Source organism: Sphaerodactylus townsendi, linkage group LG12 (genome assembly GCF_021028975.2).
Source record: "Sphaerodactylus townsendi isolate TG3544 linkage group LG12, MPM_Stown_v2.3, whole genome shotgun sequence".
NCBI classification, from domain to species: domain Eukaryota; kingdom Metazoa; phylum Chordata; class Lepidosauria; order Squamata; family Sphaerodactylidae; genus Sphaerodactylus; species Sphaerodactylus townsendi.
This window is the reverse complement of record NC_059436.1, coordinates 30,765,324-30,781,479: the sequence shown is the minus strand read 5'-3', so window position 1 is coordinate 30,781,479 and position 16,156 is coordinate 30,765,324. Positions and strand designations below refer to the sequence as shown.

General features: G+C 42.8%; 1 protein-coding gene across 1 annotated transcript; it reads right to left on the bottom strand.

Annotated features, from left to right (window-relative positions):
• Positions 1-2,709: 2,709 nt before the first annotated feature.
• SLC20A1 (solute carrier family 20 member 1) lies at positions 2,710-13,461 on the bottom strand. Its single transcript, XM_048512837.1, has 11 exons — positions 13,321-13,461; positions 11,598-12,204; positions 11,337-11,477; positions 11,108-11,193; positions 10,100-10,196; positions 7,861-7,980; positions 6,676-6,930; positions 5,995-6,541; positions 5,562-5,747; positions 4,455-4,539; positions 2,710-3,269 (listed from the first exon to the last, which is right to left on the bottom strand). Exons 2-11 carry the CDS (start codon positions 11,950-11,952, stop codon positions 3,108-3,110), a joined length of 2,034 nt encoding a protein of 677 aa, XP_048368794.1. The 5' UTR covers positions 11,953-12,204; positions 13,321-13,461; the 3' UTR covers positions 2,710-3,107.
• Positions 13,462-16,156: the final 2,695 nt, after the last annotated feature.

Here is a 16,156-nt window from a genome sequence, read left to right as displayed (position 1 = left end):
ACACACACGCACACAAATCAACAAGAGGAATTAGAACTATCGGACCAAGAAAATTTCTGTGCCAAATCCAGAAATCTGAACTAAAACACCAGAATAGTGGTGAGTGTGTCTGAAAGTGATGAGGGTCAGAAGAGAAGCCACAGTTACTCATCTTAAATTACAAGAATGCCTAAAGGAGGAAGCAGATGGTCATGTGATCAACTATTTGTCTGATACAGTATCATCAGGATTTACACATGCCAGTGCTGTATAAATGATAGATGTGTCTGTCCTTCTCCGATACTTGTTTCAGCTGTTTGGAAAAGACTGTTTTGGATAAAGTTGAACTTAGAATTTAAAGTTGTTCTCCTTCATAACGTGCGTAGGAAATCCAAGCCAACCTCTTAGTGATGTCAAAAAGGACCACATCCTAACAGGATGTAACATCTTTAGCAAAGAAGGAACCAAAGTCAGTATTGAAGACACTGACGGAGATGCTCCTTTCCAGCTTTGCTTAAGACAGAATATTATCTGACAGGAGGAAGTGACAAAGCAGAGGAATACCTCTGAGGTCCTGCAACAATAGAGTCATTGCAAAATGATGAAGTATGGTACATACAACGCAAACAAAGCAGCTATCAGTTTCCACACACTTTCCCCTCCGTTTGTAACAGACATCTCGGAAGTTGTTGTATTATGTTTTAAGTAGCAAGTAACAAAGTCCTGCATCCAAGAAACCTGGTAGGCATTTTCTTCCAGAAAAATTATTTCCACTATTATTAATTACTTCCAACTGCATAACAAGGGAAAGACATGCTAATGGAGTAAAAGCTTCTATTTAACAAATGGCATCCTTTAAGTTCTGTATGACACAGAGGCTTATGCGCCCAAGTTTTTCTAGTCTTCCAGATACATCTTCAGTTGAAAAGCAGTTATGCTGAGGAGAAACTACTGCATAAATGCTCTTGGGCAGACTAGTTGGAGGGACAAGGTCACCAGCCTCATGCACCAAGGTTGCTGTGGACTAGGATCAGACAGCTGTCCTTAGAACAGACAGCTGGTACAAATCCTTCTAAAGTGTGCATCAGATTTCCTATCTGGGCTTGGGGGTGGGGTGGTTGTAGTGAACTTGTCCAGGGAATGCTTCTGTCCACAGGCACAACAAAATAGAGCTACATGCTTTTGAGGAAAACTACAGAAGCCCTGCATACTAATTACAAGTTCTTGCCTTAGACTTGAGAGTATTGCTCATTTCCAAAGTGTATTAGTCTTTTAACATACTGCAGATCTTATTGGTGTTTCTTCTTCAACGTCAAGCAGTACTTTTACATCAGTTTCTACTAGGAAATCTGGTATCAGATATTTACCAGAATCCCCTACCCTGCTAATGTCTTTCTGAAATGTAAATAGGTAGGCACTCTTTTGTCAGAAGACACAAAGTACCTCAATGAGGCACCATGGAGCCTATCTGTCCTCCACTACTACTTCTGTAGCCTGTTGTCCTACTTTACCATTATTTACGTGTCTCTTCTCATCCATACCCTTCACTTTCGCCACCCAGCTTTGCAAAGCAAAACAAGTGTGCCCAAGCTGCCACTGTTGTCCTCAGTTGGAACACTGTTCATTTCATCCTCATGTCAGCAAAGCTGCATCCACTAAGAAATTGCTAATATTAGATTTGCATCGGCTGTTTCATTCTATCAAATGGGCCATTTGAATAGGCTCTGCTCTTATGCAACCAGAGAATTGTTTGTCATGCACACTTCAGCTATCTTCCAGAGCTGCTGAAAACAATTCTTGGCCTAGGTATCATATTACCATTCTAGCTACATTTGACACAGGCACACTTTGCCATTCACACCGCAGGCAATATTCAAAATTGCCAATTTCAAATGTATATAAATCCACAGCAATATGCCACTGCTTCTAAAATGTGGGCTTCAGCAGCAGCCAGTTTTTTTTTCAAAAAAACCCCTCCTATACCACATATTAAACTAGCTTCTTTAAAAAGCATCCAACATTCTAGCTCAGGGGTGTAACCCATTTGTTACAAGGGCCAGATATTATATCAATGTGACTTGTTTGGGCCAGGAAACCTGGCGTGTGTAGCTGCCTAGGCTGGGGGCATGCATGGACTCATGAGCCCACAGTGAAGTGGGGTGGCTGCCTTGAGAGGGTTTATCAGATCCATAAGCCAAATGAGGCACCCCCCCCCCCAATTCTGGTTTAACAAGCCTGCTGGGGAGTAGATGTGCTTATTCTCTAAATTACTACAGACCTGGACCTGATCAGCCCAATCAAGAGCCAAATCATACCCCCCAGGTCACATGCTTGACACCCCTGATCTATCTATTCTATCCTTCCTCTAACCTTCCCTCAACTAGTCAAGGATAGAAGTATCAGAACTATCACACAGCTATCACTCAGTGCAGTTTGCTTTAGCAAGATTGTACATGGAATGATCAAACCTGAATTCTGCAGCCAATATGGACAGTGGTACTACATCAAATTTAGCTCAAAAGGCACTGTCGCAGCCAACCAAGAACAATTACCTTACCTTGAGACTCAAATTGTTTCTGCTTGCATAAGATTTTATCAGGAAACTGTGGAAACGTCTCCACCTGATCCCTATTAGGGTTGGCATGTATCAGTTTCTACTCCTTTCAGGAATAAGAGGAGCATGGATTCAACTGGAACATCAATCAGTGCTTCACAAAAACTCACCTCAGGTTTATTTAAAAAGGCTTTATTTATAAAAGTGGCCCCTCACACACATTTCTGCTAGGCTACTCCTCCCTCATCATTGTGCTTGACAGATTTGAAATTCAGTTCAAAGAATAAATCTGAGAATGATACGTCTGACAACATTAATCAAATGAAGTTAAAGCTCAATACAAAAGAATACAGAAATGTATACACACAATTCATAGCCCAAGAGAAGTAGGACTTGTGACAGCTATTTGACATAGCTTGTTCCAAGACAAGATAGCACATGTAAAGCAGGTACAGCACAAAAGATACCCTGCCCTCTTGCACTTGGTAGTCACTCTAACACTGTTTCAGCATTTGGCAAGGATATGCAGACAGGAGCTTGTGCAGCAAGCTACGTGTTTTTCAGCACATCTGTTTCATGCTCCTAGGATGGGATATTTGAACAGTGCCATGATGGCAGCACTGATGAGGCCAGAAATGGGGACTGTGACAAACCAGGCCATAAAGATATTGCGGAACAGACGCCAGTCCACAGCCTTCTTGGAGCGTAGCCAGCCCACGGAAACCACAGATCCCACCTACAACAAGCAACAAAGCAAAAGTCTTAGCAGGTGCCAGTCTCCAGCCATGTTATACAAGTGTTTTCAAATAGCAAAATATCTACAGGGGCCAGAGTGGCAACTTTGCTCATTATAACTGACACCTTGATTATCTACTAAACTGTTCAATTACTGAGAAATTCTAGATATCAACAGCACCTCTCCATTACCTCTGAGTGCTGATTGCTCATCTCACCTGCCTGGTCTTCATTATCTTCACAGATAATGCTTCCTGATGCTTTGAACGGTACATTTTCCCTCACGGTTGCATTCTATAACACCTCCATCACCTGCAATAATTATGCTATAGCCCTCACCCCCCAGTTCAGCTGTGTACCCTCTTGAATTTAAATCTCACCATTCTTATCAGCTATCCCCCTTCACTTAATCAGTTTATCATTCTCCTCTCACTCCTTCCCTTCTCTACTCAAACACTAATTTCTCAGATTCTCAAAAGTCACTACCTAGCCTTCCTTTCCAACTATTGCCCTATTTCCTCTTCTCCCCAACTTGTGGAACATACACTCATAATCTTGTTGCCTCAACTTTTAAAAAACTTGTTTTGTTAGCAGCTGCCACAACTGTTTCTGTAGGTAAGTTGCAAGAGCCATTTTATGGTTGTGCTTTGTCAGAATTCCAAAGCTGCCTTCAGGCTCAAAAGGGTTGGGAACTCCACTTTATATCTAAAGACAACCCCCACCATGCTCATTAGGTGTAAAGACATGGGCTAATTGTTTACTCTCCTTCACCTCCCAAGGTTAATCACCCAGTTATTCTGCTTTTCCCTTGATATTCATATATTTACATCCTGATTTTTATATCATGGATGGTTCAAAGGAGACACTGGCGGTTGCAGCATCAAAACTCTTCAAGGTCTCCCTACCAAGAGTTCTGCTACCTAAGTAGCAACACAGCCAAAATTCCTGCGCAGCTAAAGAAGCCACCCACCTTAACTATCTCAATGGGTGGCCATGAACAACATAGCCCCCTAGATGCCCCTCTTGGAAAAACATCAAGATAGAAAATTAGACATGTCTCACATCCCAGTAATAAAGCCTCTTCTTGACAGGTCCATGATTTGACAAGAGCAAGAAGGCTCACCTATCACCTACTATGATATCTGACAACTAAACATTAGTTTTACACACAAGTGCTTTCACTTACTTTGCAATGAGTTGTGCTGATAGGCAAGCCAATGTTGGAGGCAATGACCACAGTCAAAGCAGATGCCAATTCAATGCTGAAGCCACTGTTAGGGAAAAAAAGCTGTTTAGACACCTTTGACATTCAACACCAGAGTATGGCATGCAAAGCGCTCCAAGACTCCTAATTAACTCGTTTAGACTTTTATAGTCTAGTACCCTGAAGGTAACATAACTGGAACCCAGAAACTTCCTGTAGACATAAATCTGCTTTTCAAAGTCAAACTCTCCATAGGTTCTACCTTACAGAAAATAACCCATTTACTACTAATAAGGGGAATACAATACTGGATAGATGAATCTTTTAATGCCAAGCAAACTTATCTTTGGCACTCAGGTTATAAAAACTGCAAGTTGATCATTTAATGCCAACTGCAGTATCTAGATAGATCTGAATGGTGTTGGCAACATATAAGGAGGCTAAAAAGCATTTTAGAGGCAATGGTTATGGATGGACCAGTTTTCCACTAGAGCCACTGTTCCCCCCTATAAACACACCATCACTCTATGTACACATTTTCAAGTTGCTTTCCAAGAACAGGAATTATCAGACACCATTCAAAGTTAATGCTGAAAACATCTACGTAAGGAGCCCAGGAAACAAGTTATGGCAAAGCTAGAAAAACCTCAGAAAGTATCAATACAAGGTTGGAGGAGAAAAAACAAAGAATATGAGAAAGGAAAATCCAGCCCACAATGGGATAGATTTAAAAAGAAACTGAAAAGCAAATATCCCTAAGACTACGTAAGCTTTTACTTCAAGTTATTCAGGTATAAAATGCATGTCCTATAGCACAGATAGTTCCACTGACTCCTTCAAACTAGATTTGACAGCATTCATAGTTGTTGTTTATTTAGTTAACTGACAGAATACGAACAAATGCAAAAATTTTAAGACAGAACACATTCTCAATGCAAACCAACATTCCAGTTCTGATCTCTTCTGCCGATTTTGGTCAGTTGAAACACATCTCAATACAAGCCAACCTCAAAAAGTAACGAAGTCGGTACATGCTCTACAACATGTTTTCCTGTAAAGTAGCTGTACATGAAACACTTCCTAGCTTACCTAGATGGTGTTATAGGAGTCAGATCCTTCCCCATGGTCTGAATGACTCTTCTCCCCCAGATCCATAAGCCAGTACAGATCCCAACACCTCCATAGAGTAACAGCCAAATTGGAGTTGCCACCTTCGAAGCCACATCTCCAGTTTGGTAAACAAGATATAAAGCAACCAATGGGCCAATAGCATTGCTGTCAAAGAGAAAACACACATTCCAGTCAGCTGATAGAATGAAAACATAAATGGAGAGACAAATATTTTCCTATTAAGACTTGGACTTGTTATATTTTGGGTGTCGCTAATTAAACAGGTACAAATTATGCCAGAAGATATCAGACCTAGTAAGGCTACGCTCCAAATCACCAGAACTATACTTGCAGGCAGGCTGACATTCCATACAGTTACTGAAACAGAAAACAATGCCCACCAGCAACTAACCTGACATCATTTCCTCCATGTGCAAAGGAGCCAAAACAAGCTGTCAGGATCTGCAGGAACTGGAACAGAAGGGACACTTCTGGCTTGTCTTGGTCATACCACTCATCCAGAGAACTGCTGCTCCCTTTTCTGTCACCAATACCCATCTCTGCCTTTGTCAAATCCACGTCAGTTGGGTGGGCATCTGCAACAGCGTTACAGTAGCTGGTGTAACTGTCCATTCGGATCCTCTTCTTGGAGTCTGCCCCAGGCCATGTTAACTTCTCCATCTCCTCCCCTTTCGGCTCAGCTTCTTTAGGACGGAATGAATCCAGGGGCATGCCACAGATTGCCATTGTATAAGAAGTGTAGCTATTGTTGCGTCGCAGAGGCTTGTCTCCAGAGTCTCCCATGCAATCACCCACTTTAGCCAGGTGAAGCTTATGAAGCAGCTCCTTGTAGAGGCCTGAATCTTTATGCACTGTGTGATAATGCCCAGTCGAGGTTATTTGATTGCTGACAGCTTGGTTGAATTGAACAAGGTGCCCATTGGGAAGCTGCACAGCTCCTAAAAGCACAAAGATATTTTAATTAAGGTAACTGAGTACTAGAATGTGCCTTACAGAAGAACAATTAAGGCACAATATGCCCTACAGTCAGACAGACATGATGAAAATTGCTGCAGCCTTCTCCCCAACTCACCACTATCAATGCTTGTTTCCTTCATCTCCACCCTGGGGAGCTTCTCACGCTCTGGAACTTCCTCTAAGTCTCCCAGATTGAACGAGACCATCCTTTCCTCCGCAGCTACTCTACGTGGCAAAGCAGAGACGTCAGTTGCAGGGGTTCTATCTTCAGTATCAATTCGATTATCCATGGTTGCTTTAATTTCATCCTGTTCTTTCAGACTATTCTTCTTCATTAAGGGGCTTTCAGAAGGACTTCCTTTGATCTCTTCTGCAGAAAAAAATGCCATAGGTCATCATTAACTGAGAAAACATTTGTCTCTTGCAGTCTCTAGGAAGCTTTCTGTGCTATAACCGAAGAGCAACTTGTGCTTCCTGTGTGTGAGAAGTGGGAATCTGTACACCTCCCCTGCTGCACAGACGAAATCTATGTGCCCAGAGTGGTGCAAAAGACCTTGCCTCAGTTTCCTGTAGGATGGGCAATATTTCATTGTATTTAGTTATAATCAACACCATGAATGTAACACAAGGGATAAAAGCAATAGGGTACAACATGGACCCAATGATGAACTCTAGTTGATGATTTGCATTTCTAAAGCAGCACCTTGAAATACTGCCAGAAAAAGAGTGACAAGCTTTAAGGAAAGAACAGGAAGGGCACTGCAGAGCCACAGTCATTTCTAATGATTCATGTCCAAAAGATCAGGAAACAAATTTGCAAGGGCTACAAATGCACAAGCCTAAGAGTGCCAGAACTATACAGTGTTAAAAACCACTAGCAGTATCCAACTCGCTGCTCTGCAGATACTGGCTGTTTATATGGCAACTCTGATGCACTCTACAAACAACTAATTCTGACACTGCAGTGCACAGGCACTAGACGGCAGATGACAAGTTTCCCAAATACGCCTTAATTCCCATTTGACAAAAGGTGGCCATGTATGTTCCTTTTGATTTTATTATACACAGCAATTAAAGCTGCAGTATTTGTCAGTCAAGTGACTCTTTGCTCTCAATTACGTAATGCATGAGATAACTAGGTACACATCTGGACCATCACAAGTACACCTCTATGATCTTTCTAGGGAGCTTGAATCAGAAATTAGATTATTAATTACTTGAACATATAAAAGTCAGCCAACACCAGTTAAGTATGATACCCAAAAGACTGCTTTATATTCATGAACTTGGAATTACTTACTTTCAATTTTCTTCTTCATTCTCGGACAAACAAAGAACCACACGATGAGAGCACATAGAACAGCACTCCCTGATGAAATGAGGATGATGCCCCAGAGGGGAATTTTGTCAAAGCCCAGCACTAGGAAATAAAACAATGCATCTTGAAAACCTCAAGCCCCTTCCAAGTATAATTTGCAACAGCTTTCCAAATGAACAGATTCAATGTATAAACTTTCATGGCATGCCAGGAACTGTCATGTCTACTTTCAATTCAAAGCAAATAAATGTGAATGTAAGCAGTAGTTAAAGCCTGTTTTTACATTTTCTCCCATACAACTTTAAATCACTTTCACATGCCCTGAAGCTCTCAATATATTACTGCATTTGGACAAATTTGCCACAGCTTTCTGCACTGACAAGCAGGTAGCAAGTACTCCTTGGATCCCACCCGCTTAAAAACAGCTAAGAGGATAGGACCAACATTCAAAAATACCCACTTTGGAGAATCACCTTCAGAAACTGGACAGGAAACATAACTTCTGCTTACATGAACAGTGCTAGATTATTCTAAACATCTGTCCTTTTGATTTTTTAACTGGCACAGCTAGAAGCTTAACTGCATCAGACTGCTGCAGAAGTTTTCAGGCAGCTTCTTATCACCCACATACCACCACTCCCAGAACAAAAATAAAGTAGCTGCCAAGGAGGACTGCTAAGATTTCTCAAATGATTTCATGTACAGAAGAAAATAAAAATGAGCATCTACTTATTATAGTCGAAGGTTCTAGAAAGTGACAGTGGATGCTGCTTTGGATGTAATTAGTTTCTACATAACCCCCACCAGTGACACACTCCCTAAAACAAGTGTACAATTTACCACTACAGTCCATTAATATGCATTACCCAATCACTCATTTTTGTCAAACCTTTGGGGTAAGGGAAGAGCTGGATATGCTTTTAATAGTAACAGGCTACCTGAAACGAAGTCAGGGTCCATCAAACTATGGCTATCCTTACTGAACCACCCTAAATTTATGTTCATCATCTTCCTAATAGAGGATAGGATGGTATTTGAGATACCATTTTTTAAAAAACCAGCACTACACCAAATGTGTCAGCAAACCAAAAAAGGGAAAAGATGCAAGGCGACTGTGGACAGCACTATTGTCATGGATAGCCTTTACACACATTACTATTATCGCTTCATCAGGGGATCAGAATTCTTTTTGCTGAAAATTCCCACAACTCAGTTCTTTAATAGTGAAATGTGTACAGACGGTTTATGGCAATACAGCTGTCTCCATAGTCTTTTTTTAGTTTGACATATAACACTTTTTGGAATAAAACTCATCTCCTAAATTCCTGGCTGCTTAGAGGGTCTGGCCCCTTGTTGTGTTGAATTCTAGAAGAGCTGTTCCTTTCAGAATGCCAACCATGGTAGGGTGATTATATGTCCCACTTTCAGTAGATGAGGGCACAAATGTGTGACCTACAGGTGAACTTTAGATCTTTCCTATGTAACCTGTATTGCAATACTTCTGCTAACTTGCCTTCCAATAGGTCTCTTAACAAATCATTAAAATACTCTTTTTATACCAAAAAGTTACTGTCTTAAAATTAAATAAAAAGACAGCCTTTCCTCCTACCCTTACCAACAGTTTAACATTTCAATTAGGAGATTCCCAGAAGGCTTCAACACAGAAGAAAGAGTTCCTCTTCAAAGCACTTGTTGACAGTTCTTCTTATAAGGAATGGGGTAAGTAGTAATGTTCTTTGGAAATTAAAGCAGATCAAGGCATCTGAAGGCCAGTGAGAAACCTACCACGAAGTCTTCTGCCCTGCTATTGGTCTGAACTTGATTTGCAGAGCACAAGGAATCTTAAACTTCAGCAACAGATAGGTTAACCCCAGGTTTTGGCAACAGGTAGAAAAGAGGTAGTGAGAAGTAAGGTCATTAGGTAGGCAGGTTAGGGGATTTCTGACAGTGGCAGCTAGGCTGAAAGTATCTGTAGTTCCTGTGAAGACTAAGAAGAAAGGTCTGTAGTAATTTAGAGAACAAGCAGGCCTCTTGAGTGGGATAGCTATCTAGGTTTGAACTCAGCACACACTAGCCTGCAGCCTTCTGTAACTGGCCCAGGCCAGCTGCCTTCTAGAAGAATTCAGTCCTGTAAAGCAAAAGGGGTAAAATTCTGTGTTTGATTGAGAATTTAATAAATAAATATAAAAAGTAAAGCATAAGCATTTTAGTATGTACTTACAAGGTGCACCACTGTACATAATTGAAAAGAGGTTGATTCCAATTGTGCAGGCATAGAAAACGGGCAATGCTCGCAATCCATTTGGAACAGGATCAGTCTACAAAAAATGTTTTGCAACATGAACTTTGCTGAAGCACAACAAATAAATAAATAACCTGAACCAAATGCATACCTGATCTCTCAACATTATGAGTAATTTATATTGTATACAACCTTGTTGCTGTTCTGTCTGGACCCTGGGATATCATTTGGCCATGCATCATGAGGCATACCTCATAAGTATGAAGGAATTCATACCAAAATAGAGCTACATCATAGCCTCAAGGAAAAAAATTAAACTAATGGTCTATTTGTCTGATATAAAACCCACTGCACCATATTCATTTTTTTTTTGCTGGCAGTTACACAGTCTTATCCAATTTCTGACGTTTAATCAAGTTGTGGAAACAAGGTTCCTAAATAGGACTCTCTACCCACCACATTGAAGCCTGTAGAAAGCAGGTTTAATTTTAGCTACGTTGGCTTGCAATTATTCATAGGGCCAATTCAAGATGCTGATCTCTCAACATCTTGGACCAAAGTACCTGAAGGACCACCTTCACCCTATCAACAACTACTATAGAGATCAATGAGAGAACAGTCTTCTCCTGTAAGATCTAGCAATCATTGAGGTTATACCAGTCAGAACCCATTGGAGGACTCTTAGCCAATTACAAAGGTTGCTTCCCCTGAATTATGGAGCTGCTCCTTCAAGCTTTTCAAAGGGAGAGAGACTTCTATGAGCATTGATGCCTAGTGAAAGTAAAACAGGCACTCGCAATCCAAACCAACATGTAGGCAGCTTGTCTTTTAACCAGTACAGATTGCAATCCACTATCAGAAGCCTGTTACGATCAATTCTGATTTAGCAAGCATTTCTTAATTGTCAAGGTTAATTAAGTATAACAGCAGTAGTTCATCCCCCACATATTCTATGTATATATTATATTTGGTTTAAACAATGCTTACCTTATTAAGAATGAACAAACGGACAAGGAAGAAAAGGACAGCAGACATGATGCCAGACAGAAGAGGAGATATGAACCAAGACAACACTAGAAAAAGAAAAATTCATTTATTTAAGATTTGTTTACACTACAGAGTTAACATCACATTCCTTCCTCCATCAACCTGTACACTTTATGGTTTACGAACCTACGCTTCAATGAAACAGCAGATTGACAAAGTTCTTGCTTACCTACTTTAAGCAGTTCTGACCATTTAACTCCTTCTTGTCCTTTGGCAACCAGTGAGAAGCCAATCGTTGCCCCAACAATACAATGGGTACCAGAAATTGGAAGTTTAAAAAATGAAGCCGCTAATTGCCAAACAGCTGAACCTAAAACAGTAAAATCGAAATGATTTAGTCAATAATCATTCTCTGAAGTTACAACAATCTCAACAAAGAAATGTTGTTTACAACAACAGTAGTGAGCCACTCATGTGACCCTTTACTCACCAAACATGGCACTGATGGAGCCAGCCATCAATAGCTCTTGAGTAGTGTTGTACATTTCAACATCGATTAGCCCTTTCCGGATGGTCTCACTCACTTTGGCTCCCAGAAGAACAGAGCCCACAGTCTCAAAGATAGATGCCAGAATACAAGCTTGCCGTAGAGTCACTACCCCAGAGCCCACTGCTGTTCCAAATGAATTTGCTACATCATTGGCCCCCACAGAGAATGCCAGAATAAAAGCAATGAGGAATCCCAATATCAGCATCCAAAGGAAGCCCACCAAAGGGCCAGAGGCCTTATTTCCTACTGCACTTGTTATAAACTCCATAACTGTTGTTGTTTCCACTGTAGCCATGATGCTAATTTTGGTGGTCTCTAACTATTAGTTAGTTTGATATGTAAACAAAAAAGTGAGGTATGAAAGTAACTATAATAAATAACGTTACAAAATTAAATACTGTGGTCTAGGATGTTTACAGTCTGAAAGTTATTGCTATACAATATGTATGGCAGTCTCTTTGCTTAAGTTTCTTTGGTTCTGTAGAGTTACAAATGCAGATCCAAACTCCATTTTGCTGAACTCAGGAGCAAACACAGGCTCTTCATCCTGGAAACAAAAGTAACCGAAATTCAGTCCAAACCCTGGGAAGTCCCCTTCTGCCAATATCACATATCAAAGCATGGAACTACATAACAGCCGTTTTAAGAACGACTCTTTTTTTAAAAAAAAACTTAGAACAGTCGATCGTCTCCTGAACTCAGGTAGGCGTTCCCATGCTGGCAGACTTCACAAGGGCAACCACAGAAAAGGGGGCAGGCAAAGAATTAAATCTTTCGGCTTTCTCCTCTTAAAAGATGCCGATCTGGTTTCCTGTCCCCGCTGGTGCAGAACCAACAAATCCAAGTTCAGAAGCACGAGGGACCAAGGACTTTTGTCTCAGCACTCGGGCATCACGAGAAACATTTTCCTGGCTCCCCTCCCTACCGAATAATCTGAGGGTCTGGTGGGTGCCTACCACAGCGTAGAAAAAGCCTACATAAAGCCTGCTCCGTGTCTTTCTCAATGTGCAGCCAGCGACACACGAGGTTTCGCAGCTCTTGTCCACAGCAGATGCCCTAAGAAAAAGAGTCCCTCCAAGGGCAACCATGACCCGCTCCCCTACCCCCACGGCTGGCTGTATAGAAGGCTGGATCATATATTGCTGGATCATTCCGCCAGTTCCGCGCCTGGGCGAGATGCTCCAGTCTACTCGCAACCCGTGCCGGCTTCTAAGTCAGTAAGGCCCGAGATCTAGGCGGGAGGCGCCGCCAGACCACATGGCGCTGAGAAGAAAAAAAAGCCCGCCCAGGACCTCCCGCCGCCACGAGGGACAGACAGGGCAAAGCAGGAGACCACACCGCGGGGAACGCCGGGACAGTGCGAATACCAACGGCCTTTCCTGACGCCCCCGAGCCCTTGGGGTGACCGGGCCGGCAAGGAGAATGCCTCAGGCCGCCACGAGGCAGGCAGGCAGGCAAGCAGGAGGCGCTCGAAAGAGCGAAGGAAGGGAGGAAAATGCCGAATGAATAGCGGCACTGAGGAGCCGAAACGAGGGAGGGCCCCGCCCCTTCCCTGGGCGCGCGCGGTTCCCAACGGTCGCCCGCCTTGCCGCCAAATGCCCCCGCCGCTCTAGCGCGGGACAAAAGGGACCAGACCGCCCGGCTCCCCGCACGCCACACTCACCGATAGGGCCCGGCGGCTCGCGTTGGAAACGGAAGGCGACGCTTAGAAGAAGAAAAAAAAAAGCCCCAGCCCACCACGAATCTCCTCCGCCACAACGCCTGTCTCTGAGGGGCCGCGCGCGCCTGGCACCTATTTATAACCGGCAGGCACCACGTGCTATGCGAGTGACGCGACGTCACCAGCGGCGCCCCCTCCTGACGTATGGGCAAGCCGGAGCTGAAGTGGGCGTGGCGCCGCCCTGCTTTTGCCAGCCTTTTTCTGGGAAACGAGCCAAGGCGGGCGCCCTATTCCGGATCGAGGTGGAAGAGTCCACGCGATGCTGCGGCTATATGGCTGTTTGGCCTCGCTTCTGACTGAGGAAGGGCAACAAGGGTCGTAGTTTCTGTGGCTGAGACTCATTCCGCACATGCAGAATAATGCACTTTCAGACTGCTTTCAGTTCTCTTTGAAGCTGTGCGGAATAGCAAAATCCACTTGCAAACAATTGTGGAAGTGGTTTGAAAATGCATTATTTTGTGTGTGCGGAAGGGGCTGTCTCGACTAGGGAATTGCAGGACGTATATATTAGAAGAGACAGATTCTCAGTTGCTTTTATAAGTTTATTAGCTATAAGAGAGGGTTACGCGGAGATAAATGAAGGAATCCTTTATTTCCTGGTTACACATCTATATCACTATGGCACATGCAGTGTAATGCACTTTCAATCCACTTTCAATGCACTTTGCAGCTGGATTTTACTGTGCAGAATAGCAAAATCCACTTACAATTGTGAAAGTGGATTGAAAGTCCATTATTCTGCATGTGCGGAAAGGGCCTATATATTTGGTTACATCTTGCTACCTATCTGCTGTCTTACAAGTCCTATCTCTCTCATGGGCTCAAACAAAATGACAGTTAACTTTATGACTTCCGATGTACGTGCTCACAAACATGTAAGCAATGGCTATTTCACTGACCAATAGCTAGTCAGTAGATCAGGTCATAAACTGACTTCAGCAATTTGTTTACATACAAACAACGTTTTTATGACTGAGTTGTGACACACTTGCAACAGGAACCACTATGGAAAACCCGAGCAGGACTTTCGTGGTAGGCTGGACTCTAATGGCCCCTTACCAGAGTAGAATTGCTTGGAGCAAACAGAAGCGACCATTCTCCCTGTTTTGCTGCTTTTAAGGAGATTTTGTAAAGAGCACCAGAAATTTTAATTTTCCACCCACTGTCTGAAGAAGTTTTAGGTAGCTATGGTGACCCAAAGTGAAGTATGAAAACAAAAGCCAAATAACACTGTTTGTTTTAAGACTACCCAAAATGATACAAAGCAATGCACAAAGTCTCAAAGTCTCCAGGAATCTTCACCAGGTTGGATGTTAAAAACAGAGATGAAGAGGGAGGAACATCTTTCAGATCTTTGAACCCTGTAGGATATTTCAGGATCACTCGAGAACACTTTCCTGGAAGCAGACCCTGTTGAATAGTCCTCTGCAAGATTCTGAGTAAATCTGTTTATGATTGTTACAGTATATTAATTGTGTACAGAGCTGTAGTCTGTTCTACTGCTTCAGAACTCTGCCAGCTTTCCCCTGCCTGATTTTTCCAGGCCTCTGTGCCAAACTTCAGGTGATCAGACTTCCCACCCTGGCTTCAAAACCAGCTTTTGTGCTATCAAAAATTCCATAAGCAAGATTATTAGCCCCCATGTGGAAAAAGAGAAGAATGCAGGTATCTTTTCCTCCTTGCCGGAAAACAGAGATTGTGTCGCTAATGCGACGGTGATTCACTGGTTACTTAAGTTTGGATTCTGGTCAATTCACCCAACAAATATTGACAGCGTGTTAGAGTATGGGCAAATATTGTCAACTGTTTTTTGAAGCCAAGAGTGCCCTTGTGTGGGCAGCATTCATTTCCCTTCATTCTGGCATTTGTCGTTATAGCTGGGACTGATATGTTTCCTCTTCCTATCTCCTACAAGCAAAGTTTCTGCTCCTGGCACCTTGCTGTAAAGTACAGGCATCTCCAAGAGAGAGAAGGCAATTTTTTCCCCCTTGGGTGATGTTTTGCACATTTCTATAGAAGTCTGTGGAACACTGTGGTTCTTGTGTCTGAACACAATTGTATCTGATTGACATCTCATGCTATTGGGGTGCTGTGTGGTTTCCGGGCTGTATGGCCGTGTTCTAGCATTATTCTCTCCTGATGTTTTGCCTGCATCTGTGGCTGGCATCTTCAGAAGATCCTCTTCAGATCCTCTGAAGATGCCAGCCACAGATGCAGGCAAAACGTCAGGAGAGAATGCTGCTAGAGTACGGCCATACAGCCTGGAAACCACACAGCACCCCAGTGATTCCGGCCGTGAAAGCCTTTGACAATACATCTCATGCTGAATCGAGCCTGATCCTAGAAGCACCTCCAACAAACTAAACTCTATTTCAGTTCTGTGTAAGGGATTGGATTAGTGTTGTCCACAATATCTCTTGTAATTCTGAGCAACACCGGGGGTCATGGCATGGGAACTGGAAGAGTACCCAGCTGCTGCTACTTCTGCATTTCCCCACTCGAGTTTGTCATATTCTGGCTGCTACCAATTGCACCCACTGGCGTTTACTCAATGCTGTCTCTCGGCTCTTTCCAGGCAGCCCTCCTGCAGGTACAATGCCAAGGAGGTTCCTTGTTGCTACTATAGTGTGGGCCACATGTAAGGGCCACAGCAAGACCAGCAGTAGCAATTAGCAGTGCATTTCCAGCTGCTATTCTGTGCTGTTGTCTACTCTCTTTGCCCTTGGGCCATATTTGATGGAAACATGTATACTTGATGTAGGGAACGTTCCACTTGTCT

Excerpts from the sequence above, each read along its gene's own strand:
- SLC20A1 (XM_048512837.1), bottom strand. The coding sequence starts at position 11,952 with ATGGCTACAGTGGAAACAACAACAGTTATGGAGTTTATAACAAGTGCA. Across the intron at positions 11,478-11,597 it reads CTCCATCAGTGCCATGTTTG|GTTCAGCTGTTTGGCAATTA; the intron begins GTGAGTAAAGGG and ends TTACTGTTTTAG. Across the intron at positions 5,748-5,994 it reads CATGGAGGAAATGATGTCAG|CAATGCTATTGGCCCATTGG; the intron begins GTTAGTTGCTGG and ends TCTCTTTGACAG.